A 25,378-nucleotide genomic window follows, 5' to 3' on the forward strand; every position below is an offset into this window, starting at 1 on the left:
GAGGCACAAAGGGTCATCTTGAGTAATTGTGCAGGATTCCCGAAAAATTAATGTGCAGGTTGATTCTATGGTGAGGAAGGCAAATGTGATGTTCGCATTCATTTCAAGAGGACTAGAATAGAAAGCAAGGATGTAATGCTAAGACTTTATAAAGCACTGGTGAGGCCGCACTTGAAGTATTGTGAGCAGTTTTGGGCCCCTTGTCTTAGAAAGGATGTGCTGAAACTGGAGAGGGTTCAAAGAAGGTTCACAAAAATGATTCCAGGGTTGAATGGCTTGTCACATGAAGAGCGTTTGATGGCTCTGGGCCTATAATCAAGAATGAAGTGTGACATCATTGAAACCTATCGAATGGTGAAAGAGTGGATGTGGAGAGGATGTTCCCTATGATTGGAGAGTCTTAAGACCACGGGATGCAGCCTCAGAATAGAGGGTTGTCCTTTTAAAACGGAGATGAGGAGGAATTCCTTTATCCAGAGAGTGGTGAATTTGTGGAATTCGTTGCTACAGACGGCTATGGAGGCCAAGACATATATTTACGACTGAGGTTGATAGATTCTTGATTGGTCAAGGCATGAAGGGACATGGGCAGAAGGCAGGAGATTGGGACTGGGAGGAAAATTGGATCAGCCATGATGAAATTGCTGAGCAAACTTGACATACCAGATGATCTAATTTTGTTCCTTTATCTTATGGTTTTATGAATTGGGAGTTGACAAGAACATGGGGAGAATAAAGTTGAATGAGTGGAAGATTGGTGATGGCACAAGATGGCCAGCACAGACTTGATGGGCTAAAGGGCCTACTTCCATTCTCTGATTAAAGGTGGTGTTATGCTATAAGGAGAAATTAAAGATGCTTTTAAGAGGAAATCTTGGTAAGATCATGATTGAGAAAGGAATAGAAATGTCTCTTGATGTGGTTTTATATGTATGGCAAATGGCTCACAAAGAACATAAACACCAATGAGTGTGTTTAGGCTATGTAGCAGGTTTCTGTGCTCTCAGTTTTATGCAACGAAGTTATCCCATCATTAAAGCATATGCATTATTTTACTTGAGGCTGCAGTATTCCCCTGAAACTACATAACATACCAAGAGCCATTATAAATTTTACCAGTTTTATTTTGATGTGCTAGCCAGATTGATAATCAAGCATACGTGACAAGTAACAGGTGTTAACATAATAGTGTTCAATGATACAGCAAGGGCATAACCTTCAGACTAAGATTACTTAATGATTACTGTGTAGATCTCTGAGAGCAGTGAGAGCCAGCTGCTTCGTGTACCGTAGATTCATGAAAACAGTTGCATTTTGTCTACCAATTCCTAGAAACTAATCAACACACACAAAATGCTGGAGGAACTCAGCAGGCCAGGCAGCTCCTATGGAAAAGAGTGCAGTCGGCATTTTGGGCCAAAACCTTTCTGCAGGACACGAATCATTCTGTTTGTGGTGTGATTTTTCTTCCCCTCTTCCTTGCTGTTTCCATCATCATAGTTTTGGATTCTAACCACAATGTAGAAACTTGACAATGCAGTACACGGTGTCACAAAAGATAGAATTTCTGGACATTTTTGAACTATTGATGAGAGTCATGCCAGTTTGCTGAGCACAAGTTCGTGGGATGTTGGGAAGGAAAGGTGAGAGGTGTGTATAGTCAGCGTATAGATTTCAGCTCTGCTTTCTGATTAAGGCATGTTGTTCCTACCCTGCTCATCATCATCATGTTACAAAATCCATCCACGATTTCTTGAGATTTTTGTCATCTTTCTTATGTAGATATTATGTTAGTTCAGCTGTTGGATGATTTTGCAACAGTTAACACTCATTTAGGAGGTGAAAAGTCCTGAGTTCAATTTTTTTTCATACCCATCTTTAAGTCTTGAGCGTAAGGTTCTAGGATAATGTTTCAGTAGTGGGGGAAGTGTCTCTGCAATCTCGTACAAGTCACTCAGTCATGATCCGTGTGCTGTAAGTGTTGCAAATAAAACGGCAGTTAGCTCTCCTCTTGTCCCACGATGAGGCCACTTGCGGTGGAGGAGCAACACCTTCTATTCCGTCTGGGTAACCTCCAACCCGACGCCGTGAACATTGATTTCTCCTACCCAGAAACAAATTTCCCACCCCCTCTTCTATTCCCCACTCTGACCTTTTACCTCTTCTCACTTGCCTATTACTTCCCCATGGGGTCCCTCCTCCTTTCCTCTCTCCTATGGTCCACCACTCTTCTGTCCTAACAGATTCCTTCTTCTCCAGCCCGTGACCTTTCCCACTCACCTGGATTCACCTATCTCCTACCACCCCCCCACATCTTTTTATTCTGGCATATTATATATTATGTATATATACTAACTCCTCTTCAAAGCTTTCCTTCTTTATGTTGACAGATGTGATTATTTTATCTGTCTTCATGCTGAGATTTAGAAATGCTTCTCTGATGAGTGAATTGAAATGAAAGATTGAGGATTTTTTCTCCGCCCATTTCCTTTGTCATGAAAATAAGGCACTTCAGGAATAGCTTTGGATCCTGCTGAAAAGCTCTCAAATCAAGTTCTCTGATGCCTATTTAAAGTAATTGTGAGTAACAGGGAGGCTCTGTAGTTAAGTGTCATTTTAGGGTCAAGTACAACACCACAATCATGAAAATTTAAATTGGGTTTTGGAACATATTTAAAATGGGACTATTTCTGGTTGGCCAATGTATAATTCTCCGTAACTTCTGCCACCTCCAATGGGATCCCACTACCAAGCATATCTTTCCCTCCCCCCTCCCTTTCTGCTTTCTACAGGGATCGCTCCCTACGCGACTCCCTTGACCATTCTTCCCCCCATCCCTTCCCACTGATCTCCCTCCTGGCACTTATCCTTGCAAGCGGAACAAGTGCTACACCTGCCCTTACACTTCCTCCCTCACCACCATTCAGGGCCCCAGACAGTCCTTCCAGGTGAGGCGACACTTCACCTGTGAGTCGGCTGGTGTGGTATACTGCGTCTGGTGCTCCCAGTGTGGCCTTTAATATATTGGTGAGACCCGACGCAGACTGGGAGACCGTTTCGCTGAACACCTACGCTCTGTCTGCCAGAGAAAGCAGGATCTCCCAGTGGCCACACATTTTAATTCCACGTCCCATTGCCATTCTGATATGTCTCCATGGCCTCCTCTACTGTCAAGATGAAGCCACATTCAGGTTGGAGGAACAACACCTTATATAAACCTGATGGCATGAACATTGACTTCTCTAACTTCAGTTAATGCCCCTCTTCCCCTTCTTACCCCATCCCTGATATATTTAGCTTTTCCCCCCTCCTTTTCTTCCCTCTCTTTCTGCCCATCACTCTGCCTGTCCTCATCTCCCTCCGGTGCTCTCCCCTCCCCCTTTCTTTCTCCCTAGGCCTCCCGTCCCATGATCCTTTCCCTTCTCTAGCTCTGTATCCCTTTTGCCAATCACCTTTCCAGCTCTTAGCTTCATCCCACCCCCTCCAGTCCTCTCTTATCATTTTGCATTTTCCCCTCCCTCTCCTACTTTCAAATCTCTTACTATCTTTCCTTTCAGTTAGTCCTGAGGAAGGGTCTTGGCCCGATACATTGACAACACTTCTCCCTATAGATGCTGTCTGACCTGCTGCGTTCCACCAGCATTTTGTGTGTGTTGCTATTTCTTGTTATTCTTCCTTGGTGACTGAGGATCACCTCCCTAAGCTGCTTCATTTCCTCAAAAACAAGATGTTTGAAGCTTCTGGGCACCTGTTCTAATATCTTGTAATGTGGAATATTGTTCTACAATACTCCTGATTTTTATTTTGTAGTTATCTTGTTACAGGTATTCTATAAATACAAACTATTACTTTGCAATAATGATGTAGGTTACAAAGTAGACAGTGGAGTTTTGAATGAGTTCAAATAGATGGATAAGGAGAACATTGCAACAGATCAGGGGTTCCCAGTCTTCTTTATGCCGTGGACCAATATCATTAAGCAAGGGTTCCGTGGACCCCAATTGGGAACCCCTGCAATAGACAAAGCTGGAAAGGTGTGTGAAAGGCAAACACGAGGAGATCTGCAGATGCTGGAAATTCAAGCAACACACACAAAATGCTGGTGGAACGCAGCAGGCCAGGCAGCATATATAGGGAGAAGCGCTGTCAACGTTTCGGGCCGAGACCCTTCGTCAGGACTAACTGAAAGGAAAAATAGTAAGAGATTTGAAAGTAGGAGGGGGAGGGGAAATGTGAAATGATAGGAGAAAGAGTGTGTGAAAGAGTGTCTGAGCTGAGGCAGGGCTAAGGGTAGGCCATTGTCATAGCAGTGGAAGTGGGTGGCCACATCACAAGAAGTTTCTGTGTTTGGAATGTGTATTAGGATTAGGTGGAACATAACAGCAATGACTAATATGATTAAGCTTTGGATAATGACCTCAGAGAGGAATGATGCAATTACTGTACATTAACAAGGAGAGCAATGATGTATAATTAATTTTACACATCTTTTTGTAATGACAGGATGGAGGCTTCATGCCTTGAGCTTGCCCTGGAAGGGGAACGACTGTGCAAAGCCGGAGATTTCAAGGCTGGAGTGGCCTTCTTTGAAGCTGCTGTGCAGGTCGGAACAGAGGACTTGAAGACTTTGAGCGCCATCTACAGTCAGCTGGGTAATGCCTACTTTTACCTGAAGGAATATTCAAAGGCTCTGGAATACCACAAGCATGATCTAACCCTAGCCAGGTGAGTTGGGTGAAACTAGCACAAATAAAACATAATAAACAACCTGAAGTGCAGAGAATTCATTCACCAGCCTGCTTGGTTAAGGGCGAGATTAAGAGCAATGTAATGTGAGGGGAAATAAACCAAAAGCACCAATGTGCGCCTAATATTTGCTGTAAGCAGAATTTGCCAAACTCATTATGATATATACATGGTGTATACCCAATTATTTGAAAGTCTTTGGTTTCTGTTTATTTAACGGAACACTCCACACCTGTTTACTTACTGCAAGATTTAGGATTGGATTTATCATAGTAACACTACTGATGTTGTGATTAGCGTGTTAGATTAAATGACAGTATTCATATGATAAATATCTCTTGGAATGTTTTTAGCACGGAGAGATGTTAAGACAATTTTGAGAAGATGCAAACAGATTTTTTGTTGTGATATAACTGTATTAACTCATTTAGTAAGAAGCTCCAAGATAAAAACTGACTGTAAAAGCTTTTATAGATATGTGAAAAGAAAAAGATTGGTCAAGACAAATGTAGGTCCTTTACAGTCAGAAACAGGTGAATTGATCATAGGGAACAAAGACATGGCAGACCAATTGAATAACTACTTTGGTTCTGTTTTCACTAAGGAGGACATAAATAACCTTCTGGAAATAGCAAGGGACCGAGGGTCTAGTGAGATGGAGGAACTGAGGGAAATACATGTTAGTAGGGAAGTGGTGTTAGGTAAATTAAAGGCAGATAAATCCCCAGGGCCAGATGGTCTGCATCCCAGAGTGCTTAAGGAAGTAGCCCAAGAAATAGTGGATGCATTAGTGATAATTTTTCAAAACTCCTTAGATTCTGGATTAGTTCCTGAGGATTGGAGGGTGGCTAATGTAACCCCATTTTTTAAAAATGGAGGGAGAGAGAAACCAGAGAATTATAGACTGGTTAGTCTGACATCGGTGGTGGTGAAAATGCTAGAGTTGGTTATCAAAGATGTGATAACAGCACTTTTGGAAAGAGGTGAAATCATCGGACAAAGTCAGCATGGATTTGTGAAAGGAAAATCATGTCTGACGAATCTTATAGAATTTTTTGAAGATGTAACTAGTAGAGTGGATGGGGAGAGCCAGTGGATGTGGTATATTTAGATTTTCAAAAGGCTTTTGACAAGGTCCCACACAGGAGATTAGTGTGCAAACTTAAAGCACACAGTATTGGGGGTATGGTATTGATGTGGATAGAGAATTGGTTGGCAGACAGGAAGCAAAGAGTGGGAGTAAACAGGACCTTTTCAGAATGGCAGGCAGTGACTAGTGGGGTACCGCAAGGCTCAGTGCTGGGACCCCAGTTGTTTACAATATATATTAATGATTTAGACGAGGGAATTAAATGCAGCATCTCCAAGTTTGTGGATGACACGAAGCTGGGCGGCGGTGTTAGCTGTGAGGAGAATGCTAAGAGGATGCAGGGTGACTTGGATAGGTTAGGTGAGTGGGCAAATTCATGGCAGATGCAATTTAATGTGGATAAATGTGAGGTTATCCACTTTGGTTGCAAGAACAGGAAAACAGATTATTATCTGAATAGTGGCTGATTAGGAAAAGGGGAGGTGCAACGAGACCTGGGTGTCATTGTACACCAGTCATTGAAGGTGGGCATACAGGTACAGCAGGCGGTGAAAAAGGCAAATGGTATGTTGGCATTCATAGCAAAAGGATTTGAGTACAGGAGCAGGGAGGTTCTACTGCAGTTGTACAAGGCCTTGGTGAGACCGCACCTAGAGTATTGTGTGCAGTTTTGGTCCCCTAATCTGAGGAAATACATTCTTGCCATAGAGGGAGTGCAGAGAAGGTTCACCAGATTGATTCCTGGGATGGCAGGACTTTCATATGAATAAAGACTGGATCGACTAGGCTTATACTCACTGGAATTTAGAAGATTGAGGGGGGATCTTATTGAAACGTTTAAAATTCTAAAGGGATTGGACAGGCTAGATACAGGAAGATTGTTTCCAATGTTGGGGAAGTCCAGAACGAGGGGTCACAGTTTAAGGACAAAAGGAGAAGCCTTTTAGGACCGAGATGAGGAAAAACTTCTTCACACAGAGAGTGGTGAATCTTTGGAATTCTCTGCCACAGGAAGCAGTTGAGGCTGGTTCATTGGCTATATTTAAGAGGAAGTTAGATATGGTCCTTGTGGCTAAAGGGATCAGGGGGTATGGAGAGAAAGCAGGTACAGGGTTCTGAGTTGGATGATCAGCCATGATCATACTGAATGGCGTTGCAGGCTCGAAGGGCCTAATGGCCTACTCCTGCACCTATTTTCTATGTTTCTATGTTTCTCATCCTCTTGGAAAAATCTGGAAGAATTATATTTCATTGACAGCTCAAATTAACCTGCCCTTGAAAAGCACGAAAGTTACTCCATACTGAACTTGGTAATTATCATGAAACATTTATAAACGATCACTTCAAAAGTAAATTATTGACAGTGGCAAATAGCTTGCATGGTTTAAAGAGACAAGTCAAGGTCACTGAAATTTTGAACAGATTTAAATACATGAAGCTTTCTACTGTTTAAACAGTGGGCCTGCAGAGACTGTACCCTGAGCTTTTCACTTGGCTGGGATCATTCGGGAACCCCTTGTTGTTCACTTCCTCTCTGTTCTCAAATTCCACTGAGGTCAGAGTGCAAAGGCTTGAGTGTGGTGGTGGAATGACCGGTTTTCGTTGAGTGCTTTACTGACCACATGTTCTGTGAAACTTCCATCTCAGAGTTTGAGTGAATTCTACCTAATTCAATGCTGAAAACATAGTCCTGATAGCTTGAGGCAGGGTGACTGAGGAAAATCAATATAAAGTAAATGATACTTATAAACATTATGCAAGAATAGGCATGTGTCCAAATCTGTAAAAGTAACAAGCTGAATGATGTGAAGGCCTGGGGAGGGTACAAGCAAAATTTGGTCAAGTGGTTCCAGTATTGATATTGGAGATAGAGAGATAGAAGCAGGGATTATTGCTGGAGCGGAGAAAGGTAAGAAGAGATTTCAATATCATGAATGGTTTAGATAGAGTAAAGTGAAGTATCTTCCAGTGACCGGTGAGCCATCTGTTTCAGGACAGAAGAATCAGAGGTGAGGTAAAGAAGTATTTTTTTTGGAATTCACAGCCTGAGGAAGTAGTGAAATCCAATTCATTCAGAGCCTTCAACATCAAAATTAGTCTAGTTTGAAGGGAAAAAAAATTGCATGACTGGAATAGGCTGGCTTCCTGTACCTGTACAGAGCTCATTAACTTTATCAACTTTGCCTCCAACTTCCACCCTGCCCTCAAATTTACCTGGTCCATTTCAGATACCTCTCTCTCCTTTCTTGATGTCTCTGTCTCTGGAGACAGCTTATTTACTGATTTATTTTATAAATCCACTAAATATCACAGCTACCTGAGCAGGAACTCTTCCTGCCCTGTTACTTGGAAAAATAACATCCCCTTCTCTCAATTCCTCCATCTCTGTCGCATCTGCTCTCGGGATGAGACTTTTCATTCTAGAACTAAGGAGATATCCTCCTCCGTCAAAGAAAGGGCTTCCCTTCCTGAAGAATCAACGCTGCCCTCGCCTGTATCTCTTCCATTTCTCACACGTCTGCTCTCACCCCATCCTCCCACCACCCTATCAGGGATAGGGTTCCTCTTGTCCTCACCTACCACCTCACCAGCCTCTGTGTCCAGTACATAATTCTCCACAAATTTTGCCATCTGCAATGGGATCCCACCACCACCAAGTACCTTTATCCCTGCTCACCCAGTGGCCACCCATTTTAATTCTGCTTCCCATTCCCATTCTGTCATATCAGGCCGTGGCCTCCTCTACTGTCACGATGAGGCCACACTCGGGTTGTTGGAGCAACACCTTATATTCCATCTGGATAGCCTCCAACCTGAAGGCATGAACATCGATTTCTCGAACTTCCAGTAATGACACCCACCCTTCCCGCCCACTTCACTATTCCCCATTCCCATTTCCCTTTCTCACCATATCTCCTTACCTGCCCAGCACCTCCCTCTGGTGCTCTTCCCCCTTCTCTTTCTTCCATGGCCTTCTGTGCTCTATCAGATTCCCCTTCCCCAGCCCTTTCTCTCTTTCACCAATCGACTTCTCAGCTCTTTACTTCACCCCTCTTCCTCTTCCTGTTTCACCTATCACTTTTCTACCTTGTATTGCTTCTTCCTCTCCCGCTACATTCTTACTCTGACTCCTCTCATCTTATTTTTCTCCAGTCCTGATGAAGGATCTTGATCGGAAGATTGTTTAATCTTTTCCATCCATAGATGCTGCCCGGACTGCTGAGTTCCTCCAGCATTTTGTGTGTGTTGCTTGGCTAAATGGATTGCTTTTTGAAAAGAGTGCATGTGGATGTTTTGGGGACAAGTTGATGAAGCTGTATCTGAGGTGATAGGATCTCCCAATTTATTGAATATTTCAAAACTACATAAAATGATCATTTCAGTAGAATAGAGCTTGCTGTTTCTGTGATTTTCCGGTCTTGCTACAGATTCATAGGAAGCTCTGGCGCAATATTTTTAAGCTGTCATTTTCATGGCACCATGCCCTGGTTCAATAGTCTACTGAGAATCCAGTTGGTAGATCCTTGTATAGAGTACTAATAAGTGGCATTTTGCATTTTTTAAAAAAAGCTCAATTTGTCTGAGTTCCATTTGCACAGTAATGATAAATTGATCTGTCTTTCAAAGAACCATTGGGGATCGGATTGGTGAAGCAAAAGCGAGTGGTAACCTTGGAAATACATTGAAGATTCTTGGCAACTTTGATGAAGCTATTGCTTGTTGTCAGAGGCACTTGGACATCTCGAGAGAACAGAATGATAAGGTAATGTTCTTTTCCTAATCGAGCATTCGATTCATGGGCTGACTGATTTAATTATCAAGACGGTCCTTGATATTTGTCTAATTGTTTACTAAAGCATGGAGTAGCATGTTGCCATGGCTACGTCACTCCCTGTTACATCCACTTAATGTCATTTGTCTGCATCATCAGTATTCCCAAAAATAAAACTAAATTTTGGCCTATTTTTTTTTCCATCCCCAATGGCAGAGTTAACATTTCCCTACTGAAGACGAAGATGCCCCATATTGCATCTTAATATAAGCCTGTTGCTTAAAACATCTCTGCAATGCAATTACTGTACAAAGCAGAAGTGGGTCATTCAATCTTTAAAGCCATTTCCAATCAGGAGGCTGATGTGCATTGTAAATGTACATCGTGTGTAAGAGATGACCAAGTACAATTCTTGTTTTGAATGCATCCAGTACTTTCAGTCTGAACTTTTAAACCCAACTCTGGAGGCCACTACTGTCATAACATTATAAACCTGGCAATGTTGCACTTCCTTGTACCTCAAAATGTTTTGGAATTAGTAACATCCAGTTGGGAGTCTTTATTCCAGCTGGATGCATAAACTGCATATTTGCAAATTTAAACTGGAGCAGGTCTAATTTCTTTTAAAAAAAAAAAAGTTTTCCTCAGCCATTTGATGCGATTTATTCAGAACTGTCAGCAAAAAAAAGTAAAGCAATGAAATGCCTAAACATTTTTCTTTTCAAATAACAGTAAGTCAAAAAGTTAAAGATAACCTTCCCCTACATTTGCACAGTATTAAAAACATATGAACCGTGGCACAATCAAAGGAAGTTAGAGGAAACTAGGGAATAAACGATCAGGACCGTGACAACTCTCGGACAAGAGCCATGACTTCAGGATTGATGGACGTCCATTTAGAACCGCGATGCGGAGAAATTATTTTAGTCAGGGTGGTAATTCTGTGAAATTTGTTGCTACGAGCGGCTATGGAGGCCAATTCATTGGGTGCATTTAAGACAGAGATAGATAGGTTCTTGATTAGCCTGGACATCAAAGGGTATGGGGTGAAAACAGGGGAGTGGGGATGACTGGAAGAATTGGATCAGCCCATGATTGAATGGCAGAGCAGACTCGATGGGCCGAGTGGCCTACTTCTGCTCCTATATCTTATGGTCTTATCTTATAGGTGGATAAAATGGAAGGAGAATCAAGGACAACTAACACTTTTCTTTGAAAAAGACCATGTGAATAATTCGTGTAGCTTCTGTAGAGGATGTCCTGTGTGTAGCTATGGTGATAGTTATTTATTCTCTTCATTATCACCTTCATTATGTTTGGCATTTATAACCTGCTACTGGTATCAAAAGGGTAACTTCAGGCATCGTTGATGAGGGGAGGAGAAAATCCACTGTAGCAATGCAGAACACAACTGATGGCATTTTACTCTTTGCATGATGTGCTGTTGGCTGTGGGGATAGCCTCTGCAGCTTGTTCATCTTTCACATTTACTCTACCAAGACAAATAAAAATACCGAGTACAGGATGAGCACATGGCATTTAATTAAATTCAGTTATTTTATAATAGTCATGCTTTTAAGTAGTTTCAGAGTCATTCCTACATGCACAAGGCCATGCATGCTCTTTCGAACCATCTCTGTAGTCAGTTGCATTCTGTGTTATATTTTTATTATTGATTTTGAGGTACAGTGCAGAATCGGCCTTTCTGGCCCTTCGAGATGCACCATCCAACAATCTCCCAATTTTAATCCTAGCCTAATCACCAGACAATTTACAATGGCCAATTAACCTATCAACCGGTATGTATTTGGACTGTGGGAGGGCAAACCCACGTGGTCATGGGGAGAACGTACAAACTTCTTACAGGCAGTGGCGGGAATTGAACCCAGGTATCTGGCACTGTAAAGCGTTGTGCTAACCGCTACGCCACCATGCCACCCCTAGAATACAAGTGACAAACAACAGCAAAGCAAGTCCAGTTCCTCATTCCCACCCATGCATATACCATCTTCTGACCCTAGGACAGGCGGTCTTCTTCGGCCTCTGTCCAGTGGAGTCTGGCTCACACTGCCTTGACTTCCCCAGCGCACTCAGAGACTTGCACACATGTACAGTACCTATCCAAACTTCTCTTAGATATCACAGTTGAGCTCAAATCTACCATTTCTGCTGGCAGCTCGTTCCACACTTGCACATCCCTCTGAGTGAAGAAGTTTCCCCTCAGATTCCTTTTAAGTATTTCACCTTTCACCCTAAACCTCTGACAACTTGTTTTAGCCTTACTCAACCTGAGGGTAAATATTCACCCTATCTTCTTATTACTTGAAGTTGAGCAGGGAAAGTCATCTGTTTCCTGATCAATATTTAACCTCACCAATCATCACTGAAACTTACTGTCAGACTAATTTAGTGTCAGAGAAATGTATACAATATACATCCTGAAACGCTTTTCCTTCACAAACATCCACATAAACAGAGAAGTGCCCCAAAGAATGAACGGCAGATAAATGTAAGATCCCCAAAGTACCCCCCCAGCTCCCTTCCCTCCCACACATAAGCAGCAGCAAGCAACAATCCCCCCTCCCCCCACTGGCAATAAAAAGCACACGTTGGCACCACCACCAAGCGCTCAGGCGTGAGCAAAGCAATAGCAAAGACACAGACTTGCAGTTACCCCAAAGGCTTCGTGTTACACCCAGTATTTGACATACCACAGGTTTTCTCTCTCTCATGAATAGGGAGAAAAAGGTGTCTCCATTTTCCTAGTGAGTTGGGAGACATAAGCAACTCGCTGGTTTACAATGTTAAAAGTTTGTTACGACACTTTTTTTCGAGCTCTGTGCCTGAAGATTGTCAGGTTCTCGGGTCTTTGGGTCCACAGCAGATATCCCAACTCCCATGACGACAAATGGGTCTCCTGCCGTGACACCGACCCTCGATCCACCTGTCTCCAGAGCCCCAAGATCTTAGGCTTCTGAATTCAAGCTGGACTCTCAGGCCGAACCCTTGGCGTGCCGAACATCGGCCAGCCTTGAAACCCTGAGATCGGGTGTCATTCCCGCAAAGAACCGAAGTCAGCATGTAACTCCAGGTCAGGGTCTTCAAAAGAACCCTGAAAGGGAAAAATAAAAATATTAAAGATGGAAATAGAGCTGTTTCCGAAGATGCAAGCAAAGGAGTCGCCGTTTAGCGCTATCTTAACTTTGCTTTTTAGGGAGGTTGTTGTGATCTCATCTTTCAAAGCAATATTACAACCATGACAATATTGCACAAGCACTGACTTGAATGTAAAGTGACTTAAAACATATTCAAGTTATGAACGGCACTTTAAATTTTATTTTTCTGCAGAATCACGGAGACAACAGTATAAATGTCCTAATTTTTGCTATCTTTCCCATTGCGTGCTAATTTAGAAACTGATATCTACTTGTGTTGTATTTCCATTTAGTGACATTACTGTCTAATTCAATTGGTCTTTATAGTTCCAAGTCCATTATAGTTTGAGAGATTACACAGAATCAGTTGTACAACTCTTAACAATTAAAGGATTGTACAGTCTTATTTTGATTCAGTGGGTGGGAGAGAGACAACCCCTTCTTTGGCGACTTGCAGAAGTGTTCATTCAGAACCTTAGAAACCATATTTGTTATCTCTGTAGGATGAGCACCAGCAGACAGATGATCTCAGAATATTCTGAGTTTAATTTCAATCTGATAAGTTGCCATGTGTAATTATAATTTATTGCATCAGTTAGCAGACCACTGCTAGAAGTCTTTCATTGTTTAAAAAGCAACATTTGCAGTTTTCTGGTCAGAAGAAATAATGGAATTCAGCAATTCAAAAACATTTGAAATAATTTCTAGTTAAATAATGCGTTAGATTTCTCTATAATTATTAATCATTCAAGATAATTCACCACACAGTACCTGATAAGGGAAGATTTGTTTCAAGTGTCATGCTCTTGAAACATTAATTAACAGCATTTTATGATACAGTGAGGAATACATGGATTTCGACAGGTTTGTTCTAAGAAAAGAAGAAAAGTTTTAGGATGAGTTCCAGAAATTAAAGATGAAGCTGTTAAACCTTTGGAGCAGTTTTATAGAGATGTGTAGATGAAGTGGGAGATATGCTGCATTCAAGGCCAATTTTTGGGACTCAACAGTTGGAAGGAAAATAAAACTAAAAGACGTTGATTAAAATAGATACGGAAGCTTTGGAGGCATCAACACTTCGTTACATTGCAAGCAGGAAATGTCAAGGGAGTGAAAGAAGTGTTAGTAATAGACAAGAATTGGCCCAGCCAAGAGAGAATAATCAAAGGTTCGCTTGAGTAAGGTTAAGCAAGTGACAAGGAAAAATGATGACTCAGGTTGTATGTTGGATTAAAAATGGCAGTGGCTTGGGCTTTCCCAGTGGTCATCTAGAGGAAGTGGCTGCTTACTCATTGTTGAGTGGTGTGCAGATTGTAATTAGGTTGCGGGAAGACATGAGGTAGACAAAAATATTAACAAACTAAATTTGGAAGTTAATGATATCCCTTTGGCAAAAAAACAGGAAGGATCAAGATCTGATCGTATATGAAAATATAAGAATCACAGAGCTATAGATCGTGGAGAAAGGCCCTTTGGCTCTATTTGTTCATGCCAATCCAGTTGCCTAACTGAGGTAGTCCCATTTATCTGCATGTGGTCCATATCTTTCTAAACATTTCCCGTGCAAAGCTGTTTTATGTAGATCTTCCTCAGCTGTCTGTTGCGAAGTTCTTACCCAAGCTTTGATTTTTCATCAGACTTTGCTATTACAGCATTAGTCTGGCCTCCAATGTTACAAAGCTCCAAACATTACCCAGTGATGGTATCGGAACTCAGAGCAAGTTCTGTGAATTCTACACTCCTACATTGATTCCCAAAATAACTTCATTTTGAAGTCAATTTGATAATAATTTAATAACTAACTTCTAAATTATTAAATTTTAATGTTAAAATGGTGCACCCCACCTCTGAACATCCTCCATCTGTACTGTCCCGTGAAATTTCTGTGTTCTTCTGGAGCTGGCCTGTGCACGCCTTTGTAGCTTGTCTGTTTTGACAATGCACTTGTCCAAGCCTACCAAGATGGCTATTTAACATAATCCCATCTGCCCACTTTAGGCCCATGTCACTCTAAACCAGGGATTCCAACCTGGGGTCCACAGACCTTTTGCTTAATGGTATTGGTCCTTGGCATAAAACACTTTGGGAAACCCTGCCCTAACCCTTTCTTATCCATGTACATAGTCCTAGTACCTTTTAAATATTGTTAATGTACCTGCCTCAACCACTTCCTTTGGCAGTTCATTCTGTTGACTTGCCACTCAAGAGGTTGTCCCTCAAGTTACTTTTAAAACTTACCCCCTCTCAAACCTGTGCCCTCCATGTTTTGATTCCTTTTCCCTGGAAAAAGGGCAGTGCATTCACTTTATCGATGTCCCTCATGATTTTAAATACTTCAGTAGCACAGACCAAAAATTCTAGAACTGCTTCTCCATGTCTCTGATTTTCACCTTATGAAAGGGTTTCATCTTAAAGCTTTTCAGATCTAATATTTCTATCTAAAACTGTTCAATTAAATTTCCCACAATAGAGGTATGATTTAAATCTAAATGGTTGTGAATTGAGAGTTCTGATGAAGTAGCTCCACGTCATCTCACTCAGATTGTTCTACCTCCTTTATTTTTTGCATCATGAGTAGAATCTATCCTTCTCTGGTCTGTGCTTTACGATGTGTCCTTCTCTGACTAGCTTTTGATCTTGCCTCAAAGATACTATCTGCCTAAGTAACGATAAATAAAAGTTAAACATTTTAAATTTGTAAAATATACTTGGTTTTCACTGTTTAGGCAAGTAAAGTGTTTTGGTTACCCGGAGAGAACCAAGTACATTGATACATGTGTACAGAAAGCAGGAATTCCAGGGATCTCCAGGTGTTTGGAGCATACAAACATGATATGGCACCAGATCCAAACAGAAATCTCAATGTTATCTTCCTGGACCTCGCCAATGCATTCGGCTCAATTCCCCATGCACTCCTCTGGGAAGCATTTGACTTCTTCCAGCTACCAGAGCCCCTCACAACGCTGGCGAAATTGTACTTTCAAGACCTGCAGTTGTGCTTCACAACAGCAGATTTTACCACAATATGGCAGAGACTGAAAGTAGGCATTATGGCAGGTTGCCCTTTGTCGCCCCTGGTCTTCACAGTGGTCATGGAGGTCGTTATGATGACTTCAGGATGGGTGGTAGCCGGTGAAAGAGTAAGTGGGGGATTTTGTCTTCCCCCATTAAGGTGTACATGGGTGATATAACAACACTGACCACCACTGCAGTATGCACCAAGCAACTACTTGGAAAGCTGCAGGAAAACATCACGTGGGCCAGAATGAAAATCAAACCCAGTAAGTCACAAAGCACCTCCATAGTCAAGGGAATGCTGAAAGATATGAAGTTCTTCATCTGTGATGACCCAATTCCAACAGTGTCTGAACAGCCTGTCAAGAGCCTGGTAGATGGTACAATGCCAGCCTCACAGACAAAGAGCAGGTGTGGCAACTAAATAAAGCAACACGTTGCCAATGACCTGGATAACATCAACAAGACCATGCTGCCTGGAAAACAGAAGCTCTGGTGCCTACAGTTTGAACTCCTACCCCAGTGATGTGGCCACTCACTGTCTATGAGGTCCCACTAACAACCGTGAAGAAGCTTGAGTGAACCATCACGTTGTTTGTAAAGAAGTGACTCAGTGTTCCCAGGTGTATCAGTAACATCAGTCTCTATGGTAAAGGAATCCATGAACTACCTTTCACTGGCCTTACACAGGAATTCAAGTGTTCCAAGATGCATCTACAGATGACATTGAAAGACTCTCAGGACAAGACCATCAGTAACACTGCACGGACCTTATCAACTGGGTGGAAATGGACCACAGTTGATGCGGTGCAGCAAGCAGCAGCAGCCCTTAGGCACAGAAACATTATGGGGTAAGTCCAACAGGGCGGCAAGTGGACCCCTGACACAAGGCCACGATTCCAGACCGAAGGAAGATGGTTGTCGAGGAAATGTGGCGACAAGAAGAGTCAGACAGAAGTGCAAAGGCTGTCTCCCTGGCTAAGCAGGGGCACTGCATGCAGTGGGAAAGCATTGAGAGCAGGAAAATCAGCTGGAAAGGTATATGGGAAGACAGACTTGGCTTTCTCATCAGAACTACGTAGGTGTATAAGATGATGGGAGCCATTGATTTGTGGATAGTTAGAGGCTTTTTCCCAGGGTTGAAATGGCTAGCACAAAGAGGGCACAGTTTTAAGGTGCTTGAAAGTGTAAGTTTTCTACTCAGAGAGCGGAGAGTACGTGGAATGGGCTGCCAGCGATGGTGGTGGAGGCGGATACGATAGGGTCTTTTAAGAGTCTCCTGGATAGGTACATGGAGCTTAGAAAAATAGAGGGCTATGGTTAACCCTAGGTAATTTCTAAAGTAAGTACATGTTCAGTGCAGCATTGTGGGCCGAAAGACCTGTATTGTGCTGTAATTTTTCTATGTTTCTATGTCTATGATGTGGTTCCCTCACAAAAAGACCTCCACTAGTGGTTCAGTGAGCACCCAACTTGTTCCCTGTACCTGATTCCCTCAAGCTTATCCTGGCAAGCTGCAAAACCAACCTCACGCAAGGCAAATACACGTGGCGTCACAACCAGGTTTTAAAGAGTCTGGCAGCGGCAATCGAGACCAAGAGAGTAGCAACAAACTGCTTGTCCCCTAGAACGACTAACGCTGTGACACCAACAGCATTCGTCTGGGAAGGAAGGAAAAGACCAACTAATCTCCCTCCTAAGCCTGAAACAGGACAGATGAACATGGCCTGTGACTGGAAAATGCTGATGGATGTCAATAAACAACTTGCCTTTCCACTGGAAATTGCTACCACCAACCTTAGGCCAGACTTGGTTCTCTGGACCAATTCATTACAGATCATCTGCATTGTGAAACTCGCACTCCTGTGGGAGGATTTAGTGGCTGAAGCATTTGAGCACAAGAGGCTACACTATACAGATCTAGCAGCTGAAGCTTAGTGACGAGGCTGGAAAACCAAAGTTTGTCCTAAGTAAGTGTGTTGCAAGGGATTTATAGCCACATCCACCTTCAGATTGCTGAAGGGGAGCCAGGGATCCATGGTCAGACTCTACGGTAAACCATCAGAGGCAGCGGCATGAAGCAGTCACTGAAAAGACCTCTTTTGGGCTTCGAGAGTGGGAAGACACAACAAGGGGTGACTTTGGGACTCCAGAAATCATCATTCGGCCCTCCAGAGATGTAGTGGGCTACCCCTTAAAACATTGCGGAAGGAGGGTGCCCATTTGAAAACCCTTGTGTGTTAACCCTGAGCCACAACCAACGTCAAGGCAGTCTCGAGCAAGTGCTCAGGACCCATTGGCACAAGGGATATTAACATGTCTTTTTTGATTTTTTTTTAATGTCTTGAAGGTGTTCCTGGAAGGTATTTATGACTACCCCTTTGGAAGTAGTTCAGTAATAAAACAAAACATCTCTCTCTCTCGCTCTCTCCCTCTCTCTCTCCCTCCCTCCCCTCCCTCCCTCCCCTCCCTCTCCCCCTCCCTCTCTCTCTCCCTCCCTCCCCTCCCTCTCCCCCTCTCTCTCCCTCCCTCCCCTCCCTCTCCCCCTCCCTCTCCCCCTCCCTCTCCCCCTCCCTCTCCCCCTCCCTCTCCCCCTCCCTCTCCCCCTCCCTCTCCCCCTCCCTCTCCCCCTCCCTCTCTCCCCTCCCTCTCTCCCCTCCCTCTCTCCCCTCCCTCTCTCCCCTCCCTCTCCCCCTCCCTCTCCCCCCTCTTTCTCTCTCTCCCCCTCTCCCTCTCCATTTGACACTACAATCTGTTCTTTTGCCTGCAGCCATAACTGGAAATATGTTTCTTCCTTCTGTAAACTTTTTTTTACTTTTTTTTTAAAGAAAGGGTTCTCAACCAATATTTTCTCTTTTCTCTCCATTTCCCAGGTCAGTGAAGCACGAGCACAGTACAATATTGGAAATATTTTTCACGCCAAAGGGAAGCAGCTGTCCTGGCTCGCTGCCCAGGAATCTGGAGACCTACCCAGTGAAGTGAAGGAAACTTTAGAGAAGGCCACCGAATACTATGAGTGAGTAATGCAATTTGCAAATTAAGTCCTTGAGAAGAATTAGCAGGAATTGAGACTGTTGTCCAAAATGTGTTCTGACTACACATGTAGCATGTGCAGCATTTTACTGCACTCCTCACTTTAAAGGTCCTTCATGGATTGTTGTGCTTTACCCTGTTTATGTAAAAGTATCTTAGTTATATTGGCAATGCAATAAATGCATTCATTGCAGATGTCATTATACATCATCTACCTATGCACAGTTCAGTGAAGTGAGCCCCAACAGTTTGTCACTTCAAGTAAACTGGGTAAAGTAAATTGTCCCAAAAGCATACCAGGATGCTCCTCTCCTCGGAATCCAGCACCAGTTCTCACCCCCTTCACTATCTCAATACATTACAAATCTATGGAATGTCAAACAGAAGAGGTTCTGCAGCTGCTGGAAATCCAGAGGAACACACACAAAATGCTGGGGGAACTCAGTAGGTCAGGCAGTTTCAATGGTGATGAATAAAGAGTTGATGCTCCGGGCCAAGACACTTCATCAGAACTGGAAAGGAAGGGGTAACTTCCCTCTCAGGCTTCACCTACCTTCCTCTTCACCTGGCTTCACCTATCATCTTCCAGCCTGAACACTTCCCCCTTTCTTCACCTTCTTATCTTGGTTTCTTCCCCCTTCCTTTCCAGTCCAGATGAAAGGTCTCAACCCGAAATATTGACTTATTATTTCTCTCAATAGATGCTGCCTGACTTGCTGAGTTCCTCCAGCCCCTTGCATGTATTTCTATGAAATCTATGTTTCCTTTACTATCACTCAGCTATTCCCAAGGTTGACCCAGAATGCATGCAAGTTGACCTAAGAGCCTTTCATGGGGAATTAAGTGGAAAAACATGTTGATTTGAGACACCCACTTCAGCTGGCACACCATAATCCATGTTTCAGGATCCATATTTGCTTCAAGTTCTGATTGCTTGTCATACCTTTACCCACTGAGTTACATCTCTCTCTGTTCAGTGAATTTAAAAATTCTCCTGAGTTTTCAGTTCCACCATAACCACATCCTGCTCCACCTCTTTATTCTTCTCCAGTTGTGGAAGCCCTTTGTCACATCTGTACTCCTGACGTTCTAGCTTCGCCTTTATCCCTATTTTGAATTGCTTCACCTTTGGCAGTGCCTTCAGCCAGCAGTGCCTGCAACTCAGGAATTCTCTCCTCTCTTTGCTACAGGTTTTGGTCGGCTGTTTTGAATGCCTCTTTCAGTAACATGGTGCCAAATTTTCTTGTATATATCTCTCATGAATACTTTGGGAAGCTTCAGTATGTTCAAACATCTTTTCCATAGATGCTGCCTGGCCTGTTGAGTTCCTCCAGCATTTTTTGTTTGTTTGTTTGTGTGTGTGTGTGTGGTTTTTATTTTATTTTAGACTGATGTTTGGAAGCATGTGGAAACAGTCAAAATTTTAGACTTCAATAGAATAATGAGCTATATTTTAGAAAACAGATTATTCAGACAGGCATTTTGTGCAACTGCACTTCAGAAGAATTCACTTAACATCTTGCTGTAATTAGTCATCCCAAGGCTATGGAGGCATTTGAAGGCATTTGCTTTTTCTCATGTCTCTCACAGCTCCAAACTCACTTATTACTCGCATTCATTTTCTTTCACCCTCTTGTTGCTGGGTGATAATTGTCAATTCCGAGAACTGAAGGAATGCCAGAGCATGCCAGTGAATCGGGACATAGAATTTCTTTCTCGCTTTGTCAGGGTTAACACAAAGCTACAAGACAAAAAGTTGCAAGGGAAAACATTAACAGCTAGAGAAAACAATTGGATAAACTGCTGCTCCAAGAACCTATTCAAATATCACCAGGCACATTTAGAAATATATATTTGTGTAAAATTTTACCATAAGGAAAGAAAAATCAGGACCAACTCTACAAGGTGATAACTAAATCGTAGCATTTGAGAATTTACTTCATGAGCTTTTGGCTTTTTCCAATGGCCCTATAGAATTGAGAGAGGAGGCTACACAGGTTGGGGCAAAATATTTAAAAAGTGATGTACATTGGCTTTTGTTTTTATCCAGCGGTCCAGTCAAATTGTGAGTCAATATTAAGGTCAAATAAAAATAAGATAGGGACAAGTGGTGCAGCCATTAAGCGAGTGGACCAGTGTTAGAGTGGGGAGGCTTTGGCTAAACTGACTTGGACGGGAACAGGCTTGGGTGAGGTAAGTGTCTTCTTCATTCTTCATCTGTTACTGCATAATTAGTGCTGTGAGATTAGCTCCAGGGGCTGTGTTGTATTCTTTGTGTGAGATGTGGAAATTCTGAGAGATCTCCAGCCTCCCAGATAACCACATCTGCACCAGATGTACTGACCTGCATCTCCTCTGAGAATGTGTTAAAGAATTGGAGCTGCAGCTTGATGACCCTCACCTCATATGGGAAACTGAGGATGCGATAGATAGGAGCTACTGGGAGGCAGTCGCTCCTAAGTTGCAAGAGACAGGTACCTGGTTGACTGTCAGGAGAGGAAAATAAAAGAAGTCGCCAGTGCAGAGTACCCCTGTGGCCACTCTCCTCAACAATAAGTAGACCGTTTTGGATACTGTTAAGTGGATGACCTACCGGGAGAAGTCACATTGACCGGATCTCCAACACTGATTCTGGCTCTGTGACCCAGAACGGAAAGGGAGAGAAGAGGACTACAGTAGTGCTGGGGGATTCCATGGTTAGAGGAGTGGATACAAGACTCTGTGGATGTGAAAGAAAAACCTGTGTGGTATTTTGTTCTAGGTGCTAGGGTCAGGGATGTCTTGGATTGGGTCCACTGCATTCTCAAGGTGGAGGTTGAGCAGCCAGAAGTCTTGGTACAAATTGGTACCAATGGCGCAGGTAGGAAAATGGAGAAGGTCCTGAAGAGAGAATTTAGGGTGTTGGGTAGAAAGCTGAAAAGCAGGACCTTCAGGGTAGTGATCTCTGGATTGCTGCCTGTGCCACATAACAGTAAGGGTAAGAATGTGGCAGATGAATGCGTTTCTGAGGAACTGGTGCAGGGGGCAGGGCTTGAGATTTCTGGTTCATTGGGATCTCTTCTGGGGAAGGTATGACCTGTACGAAAGGGACCGCTTACACCTGAACCCAAGGGGGACCAATACCCTTGCGGGCACATTTTCTGGAACTGTTGGAGAGTGTTTAAAATAGTTTGGCAGAGGGATGGGAACCAGGGGGATGGGGCAGTTGGTGTACAAGTAGATTCTGTGTGCAATTTTTGGATACCAACTGTCAGGAAGGATAAGTAGATGTTAGGGCAAAATTACAGTCAGTAGGATGAGTTGCAGTGTAACATGGGAACAAAATTTTAAAAAAAAGGTGTTGCATTTGAATGCACACAGTATACAGAATGCGGCAGATGATCTTGTAGTGCAGTTAGATATTCGTAGTTATGGTGGTGTGGGCTGAAAAGTAAGATCATAGTTGGGAGTTTAACACCCAAGGTGTGTCGAAAGCACAGGCAGCTAAGCAGGGGCTGGAGTTGCTGTGTCGGTAAAAAAATGAAATCAATTCCTTAGAAAGAGGTGGTATAGGATCAGAGAATTTCACAGATTCACCACTCTCTGTAGAATCCTTGTGGGTAGAGTTAAGAAACTGCAAGGATGAAAAGACCCTGATGAGAGTCATATACAGGCCTCCAAACAGTAGCCAGGATGCTGGCTACAAATTACAATGGGAGATAAAAAAGGCATGACAAAAGGGCAATGTTATGATAATCCAGTGAATTGGGAAAATCAGATTGGTGCTGAACATAAGAAATAGGAGCAGGAGTAGGCCATCCGGCCCATCGAGCCTGCCCTGCTATTCAATAAGATCATGGCTGATCGGTCCGTAAACTCAGCTCCATCTACCTGCCTTTTCCCCATAACCCTTAATTCTCTTACTATGTAAAAAGCTATCTAACTGTCTCTTAAATATATTTAGTGAGGAAGCCTCAACTGCTTCCCTGGGCAGAGAATTCCACAGATTCACCACTCTCTGGGGAAAAGCAGTTTCTCCTCATCTCCATCTTAAATCTTCTCCCCAGAATCTTGAGGCAGTATCCCCTCATTCTAGTCTCACCCACCAATGGAAACAACTTTCCTGCTTCTATCTTAACTATCCCTTTCAAAATTTTGTATGTTTCTATAATATCCCCTCTCATTCTTCTGAACTGCAGAGAGTACAGTCCCAGGCGACTCAATCTCTCCTCATAGGTTAACCCCTTCATCCCTGGAATCAGCCTGGTGAACCTCCTCTGCACTGCCTCCAAAGCCAGTATATCCTTCCTCAAGTATGGAGACCAGAACTACACACAGTACTCCAGGTGCGGCCTCACCAGTATCCTGTACAGTTACAGCATGTCCTCCCTGCTCTTGAATTCAATCCCTCTAGCAATGAAGGCCAACATTCCGTTTGCCTTCTTAATAACCTGTTGAACCTGCAAGCTAACTTTTTGCAATTCATGAACAAGCACTCCCAAATCCCGCTGCACAACAGCATGCTGCAATCTTTCACCATTTAAAAAATAATCTGCTCTTCTATTATTCCTTCCAAAGTGAATGATCTCACATTTACCAACATTGTATTCCATCTGCCAGACCTTGGCCCACTCACTTAACCTATCTATATCCCTCTGCAGACTCTCCACATCCTCTGTACAATTTACTTTTTCACTAAGTTTAGTGTCATCAGCAAATTTTGCTACGCTACACTCAGTCCCTTCTTCGAAATCATCCCCAGAGAGAGAATTTGTGGAATGCCGATGAGATGGCAGCTTTTCATTGAGCCTGCTAGGTGGGCTATTTGGGATTGGGTGTTATGGAATGAACTGGATTTGATTAGGGAACCCAAGGTAAAGGTGCCTTTAGGAGGCAGTGATTGTAATACGATAGACTTCATTTTCCAATGCGAGAGGGAGAAGTTAAAGTCAGATGTATCAGTATTACAGTAAAGTAAAGTAGAGTAAAGGGAATTACAGAGGCATGAGAGTGGAGCTGGCAAAGTTGATTGGAAGGGTACACTGGCAGGGATGATGGCAGAACAGCAACGGCTGGACTTTCTGGGGGCAACTTGGAAAGTGCAGGATAGATCCCAAAGAAGAAGTATTCTGAGGGAGGGTGAGGCAACTGTGGCCAACAGGGGAAGTCAAAAACAACATAAAAGCAAAGGAGTGGGCATATAATATAGCCAGAACTAGTGAGAAGATAGAGAATTGAGAAGCTTTTAAAAACCAAGAAAAGGCAACTAAAAAGCCTTAAGGAGGAAAAAGATGACACATGAAGGTAGCTTAGCCAAGAATATAAAAAAAGCATACAGAAAGTTTTTTTTCAAATATATGAAGAGTAAAAGAGAGGTGAAAGTGGATATTGGACTGCAATGGTTGCAATGGGGAACAAGGAAATGGCAGACAAACATAATCAATATTTTGCATCTGTCTTCACATCAGTATGCCAGAAGTTCAAGTGTCATGGGGCAGAAGTGAGTGCAATTGTTATTACTAGGGAGAAGCTGCTTGGGAAGCTGAAAGGTCTGAAGGTAGGTAAGTCACCTTGACCATATGGACTGCACCCCAGGGTTCTGAAAGAGGTGACTAGGGAGATTGTGGAGGCATTAGTAATGATCGTTAAAGAATCACTAGATTCTATTATAGTTCCGAAGGACTGGAAAATTGCAAATGTTGCTCTACTCCTCAAGAAGGAAGGGAGGCCGGTTAGCCAGAGCTCAGTGGTTGGAAAGATGTTGGAGTTGATTGTGAAGGATGAGGTCTCAGGGTACTTGGAGGCACATGGTAATATAGGCCAAAGTCAACATGGTTTCCGCAAGGGAAAATCTTGCCTGACAAATCTGTTGAAATTCGTTGAGGAAGTAACAAGCAGTGTAGACAAAGGAGAATTGATGGATTTTCAGAAGGCTTTTGACAAGGTGCCACACATGAGGTTGCTTAATAAGATAAGAGCCCATTGCATTACAGGAAAGATGCTTTTCATGGTATTACATGGATAGAGGATTGGCTGATTGGCTGGAGGCTAAGAGTTGGAATAAAGGGAGCTTTTTGTATTTGGCTGCCAGTGACTAGTGGTGTTTTGCAAGAGTCAGTGTTGGGTCCGCTTCGTTTCATGTTGTACGTCAGTGATTTGGATGCCAGAGTTGATGGCTTTGTAGCCAAGTCTGCAGATTATATGAAAATAGGTTGAAAGGCAAGTAGTGTTGAGGAAGCAGAGGGGCTGCAGAAGGAATTAGATGGATTAGGAGAATGGCAAAAGAGGTGTCAGGAATGCAGTCAGGAAATGTATGATCATGCACTTTGGTAGAAGGAACAAAAGCAGAAACTATTTTACAAATGGACAGAAAATTCAAAAATCTGAGGTGCTAAATGACTTGGAAGTCCTCGTACAGGATTCCCTAAAGGTTAATTTGCAGTTTGAGTCAGTGGTGAGGAAGACAAATACAATGTTTGTATTCATTTCAAGAGGACTAGAAGGTAAGAGCAGGGATGTAATGATGAGGCTTTATAAGGCACTGGTGAGGTCTCACTTGGGGTATTGTGAGCAGTTTTTATCCAAGAA

At 42.9% G+C, this 25,378-nt stretch overlaps 1 protein-coding gene across 5 annotated transcripts in view; it reads left to right on the forward strand.

Moving 5' to 3' along the window:
* The window catches only part of gpsm1b (G protein signaling modulator 1b), a 316,327-nt gene that overhangs the window by 133,732 nt on the left and 157,217 nt on the right, over positions 1 to 25,378 (forward strand). For all 5 annotated transcript variants that reach the window (XM_073052866.1, XM_073052864.1, XM_073052868.1 and 2 more), the window contains 3 exons: positions 4,504 to 4,725; positions 9,464 to 9,599; positions 18,652 to 18,794. In XM_073052866.1, the coding sequence (XP_072908967.1) occupies positions 4,504 to 4,725; positions 9,464 to 9,599; positions 18,652 to 18,794 (501 nt within the window). The remainder of the gene's footprint in view (positions 1 to 4,503; positions 4,726 to 9,463; positions 9,600 to 18,651; positions 18,795 to 25,378) is intronic.

The sequence above is a fragment of the Hemitrygon akajei genome, chromosome 7, assembly GCF_048418815.1.
Source record: "Hemitrygon akajei chromosome 7, sHemAka1.3, whole genome shotgun sequence".
NCBI classification, from domain to species: Eukaryota; Metazoa; Chordata; class Chondrichthyes; order Myliobatiformes; family Dasyatidae; genus Hemitrygon; species Hemitrygon akajei.